General features: G+C 35.6%; 1 protein-coding gene across 2 annotated transcripts in view; it reads left to right on the forward strand.

Moving 5' to 3' along the window:
• The window catches only part of LOC133664885 (glutamate decarboxylase 1-like), a 354,813-nt gene extending 351,993 nt beyond the window's left edge, over positions 1-2,820 (forward strand). For both annotated transcript variants that reach the window (XM_062069880.1, XM_062069881.1), the window contains one exon: positions 1,495-2,820. In XM_062069880.1, the coding sequence (XP_061925864.1) occupies positions 1,495-1,668 (174 nt within the window). In that variant the 3' untranslated portion in view covers positions 1,669-2,820. The remainder of the gene's footprint in view (positions 1-1,494) is intronic.
• The last annotated feature ends 1,320 nt before the right edge of the window (positions 2,821-4,140 follow it).

Consider the following 4,140-nt stretch of genomic DNA (forward strand, 5'->3'; position numbering starts at 1 on the left):
ATATATATATATATATATATATATATATATATATATATATATATATATATATATATATATATATATATATATAGTATATATTTATGTATTTATATTATTACACAATTACCTATGCATTTGATTATTCCATTTTTTGATGTAAAAATGTATATATAACTTGCAGTTATCCATTAATTTCCAACTAAAAAAATATTCATTCACCAAATAAAAATGGCCTAAAGCAAAAAATAAAAATGCAATTGAATTAACCAAGAGAGAGGAAAGGCCTTACTAACACAAATTGTTTCCCAGGCTCTTGCGGTCCACATAAAATGATGCGGCGGCCCACATGTGGCCCCCGGGGCCTTGAGTTTGACACCTGTGACACACTAGTTCTGACACACTTGCTAGAATGTAATGCACACCACAAGGTATAATCAGAAATGGGATTTTGCATGCTATTGTGTCGCTGTTAACTTATTTTTACACTTTTATGACAGTGAAGAATGTCAAAAGGAGGTTTTATAATGCCCATCTCTGTGTGGTGTTCTGTTGTGCTTGTGTGGGTTAACTCCCTAAAAACATTAGTTAGGCTAACTGCAATCTTTAAATTGCCCATAGCTGTGAATGTGATTGTGAATAATACATAAATGTGTGTATAAGGATTTGTCTCATGGTATGGCTACAATTGCCTATGTATTTAAATATTATAGATTTTTCAGTGGTGTTTTTACAGCATATTACGAATACTATTAGTAAATGGAAAAATGGCAAATACAAATCGGGTGAATGAGCTGCCAGTTTGTTTCACCATAAAATCTAAAGTGTATTATGGAAAAATGGTATCACCGCTTTTTTACAGTACATTTCTGGCAACTGCCCTGCCAGTTTTTTTACTGTAAAATGTTGTCAATTCTACAATGTACAATTTGATGGATTACTAGCTTTGAAATCATAAATCAAGCAGATAGTTGAGTATTTGTTTATAATTTAAAATATATTATAATATAATACCGGTATTTGTTGCAATATTAGTCATTCTTAAAGTTTTAAAACGTATGCAACTGCATACAATAAACATGTATTGTTTTCTGTAAAATTGGAGATAGAAAGGTAAAGACTTTAAAAATGGGAGCCATTATCTCCCTGCTTGGCACTCAGCATCAAGGGTTGGAATTGGGGGTTACATCACCAAAAATGATTCCCGGGCGCGGCCACCGCTGCTGCTCACTGCTCCCCTCACCTCCCAGGAGGTGATCAAGGGTGATGGGTCAAATGCAGAGATTCATTTCGCCACACTTAGTGTGTGTGTGACAATCATTGGTACTTTAACTTAACTTTAACTTAAAGTATTTTATTGAGGCCATATAAACTCAATCTCTCCCCCGGCCTTGAGTTTGACACCTGTACCTCGCAGGCTATCTGGAAGCAGCTGGTTTTGGAGATTCTATTGTGGTTGTGCTTGCAGATGAGTGATTATTGTCAACGTAACATGTGATTTCATAACACAAAAAGGTGGCCCCCAAGATCAAGGCCATGATGATGGAGTCCGGCAGCACAATGGTGGGCTACCAGCCTCAAGGAAAGAAGGTCAACTTTTTCCGCATGGTCATCTCCAACACGGCCGCTACGAGGTCGGACATCGACTTTCTGGTGGAGGAGATCGAGAGACTGGGGCAGGACTTGTAAAGGCGACTCGTGCGTTCATTCGCAGACACTTCATTAGGAACACCTTAGGTCCAATCCAAGAGCTGGATAATACTAACAATAATAATGCTAGGTTTTTATTGGCACATTTAACAAGTTATTATTGTGGTTGTAGTCAAAAATGAGAATGATTATCATTTCAAATAACAATAACAATGAGCCTCATGTGTTCGGTTCTCATTAGATCGTGTACCTAATGTTGTGGCCTGTGATGCATACTTTAAGTAGGGATCTTATGACCCTTTTTCCTGTGTGTCTTCTCTGTCAATAGACAATAGAATGTCGTATTCTATGCAGACTGGTTTAAAAAACCCAATGGGAACGTAAAAAAAGAGCACAAACTTACTGCATTAATGTAAAGTAATATATAGTATAAGAAATGTTGGTGCACCATGTTGTCAAATCCATCACCTAGGTCAGGGGTGTCCAAACTTTTTCCACTGAGGGCCGTACACGGAAAAATTTAAGCATGCGGGGGCCATTTTGATATTTTTCATATTCAAACCTTAACAAAATATATGGATTTTTTTTTTTGTTTGAACCCTTTAGGGCTCCCGGGGACTATAAAGGGTCTCAGTCATTAAACTGTTAAAAATAAGTCAAATTATTATTTTTTATTTAACGCTTACAGTAAATCTCTATATCAACTTGAGGTTGATATAAAGTAAAATAAAATAAAAATTCTGTCAAAGACAACTTTGTTTTTATAGTCAAACTGAAATATGCAGTATTTAGTAATTAGAGCCTTAAAACATCAATAATGCAGGACACCATTGATTTTAATTATTTCATATTTTTGAGTAATCACAGTGAAAAGTTAAATAAAATCCTACTAAATATATTTGGGATCCAAAAGGTCCCCTACTCATAAAGTGATACATTTGTATTCGTTTTTTTTTACTTTTAACACTTAAATTACGAGATGAACTTCAGATATATCTGTCGATTTTACGTTTGAACTATTATTTTGTTTGTATCATGCTCTTTTGTCGAAAAAAACTTTGATGATTTTATATGGCAACCACACAATATATGCAATATTTTTTCCACGTAAAACATTTTAAAGTGATATTTTTTAACTAATAATTCATTATGACATAGATTTTTAGTCTTTTTTTTTTTTTTTTTTTTTTTTAGCAATGGCATAAAAAAGAAAAATAAACAAAGACAAAATTAAAAAAACAGCCTACATGGCAGCTTTGTGTCAATATTGCAACTTTTTCTAGTCAGATTTCACCTCATTCCACTTTTTTTAAATGTTTTTTTTAATTTTTGCAATATTATCAATTTTGCAATTTTTGCAGAATGTGTGGCGGGCCGGTATACACTTAGCTGCGGGCCGCAAATGGCCCCCGGGCCGCACTTTGGACACCCCTGACCTAGGTGGTAAGATACAGTAAACGATGTCTTGTATTAATGTGTTTTTACATTTTTTTCTGTCTAGACTGTGTATAGTATTGTTACATGACCTTTGTGCACAATGTGTTTTATGGTGAAATGTAAATGAATCATACACTATAACAGATGTATCACTTTATAGTTATTAATCAGATTTTTTTTTCCATGTGTAAAATATCCTCAGATATATTTAAATCATAGTTCTACATTTTTAGATCTTAATCTTTTATGTGCATTAGTGAACCAAAGACCAGTTGAGTTACATTCATGAACATCCCTTACGACTAAAAGCACATATATAAGGATACTTCTACCAGTATCAACAATCAGTGTCGTGTTGACTGTGATGCACTACATATTTATGTGAAGGAAGAAAAGCACAGTGCTGAAATGCTGATGACAAAGATTGTTTCTGCAATATGCACATTTCAACAAGCACACTTGTATGCAGTATTTATCAACTTCAACTATGAAATACACAAGTGTTTGCGGCTGGAAGAAGACGTTGACTAAATGTGTAGATGAAATGTTGATGTCACTTTAACTCTTCATCTCTAGAGTATTACATAGCACTAATAAAGACGTGAGCTGTTCAAGATCCAGGAGAACTTCTTTGGACTAGCGGTGGGACTCGACTGTAGAAATAGTTTTACATGTAGAAGATAGGGGTGTTATGGTACGTGTATTTGTATCGAACCGTTTCTGTACGGGGGTTCCGGTTCGGTTCGGAGGTGTACCGCACGAGTTTCCACACGGACATATTAAGTAGCGTAACGCACGTTGTGTAAACAATGCACACCGAGGCACAACACACGGCATGCTAGACTGACCATACGTCCTCTTTTTACCGGACATGTCCTCTTTTGCGGAGCTGTCATGGCGGAGTTTCTTAAATGCCTCAAATGTCCGGCATTTTGAGTTAGAGTTGCGTGTATTTTTAATGTACGTTCAGGGTTAGGAAGGGGTTAAAAACAAAACAAATTGTGCGTGCAGCAGCATTGGTGAGGGAGGGGCAGAGACAGAGAGAGCGAGAGAGTTATGATAAACGCCTTTTTA

This window comes from Entelurus aequoreus, linkage group LG14 (assembly GCF_033978785.1).
Source record: "Entelurus aequoreus isolate RoL-2023_Sb linkage group LG14, RoL_Eaeq_v1.1, whole genome shotgun sequence".
In the NCBI taxonomy this organism is placed as follows: Eukaryota; Metazoa; Chordata; class Actinopteri; order Syngnathiformes; family Syngnathidae; genus Entelurus; species Entelurus aequoreus.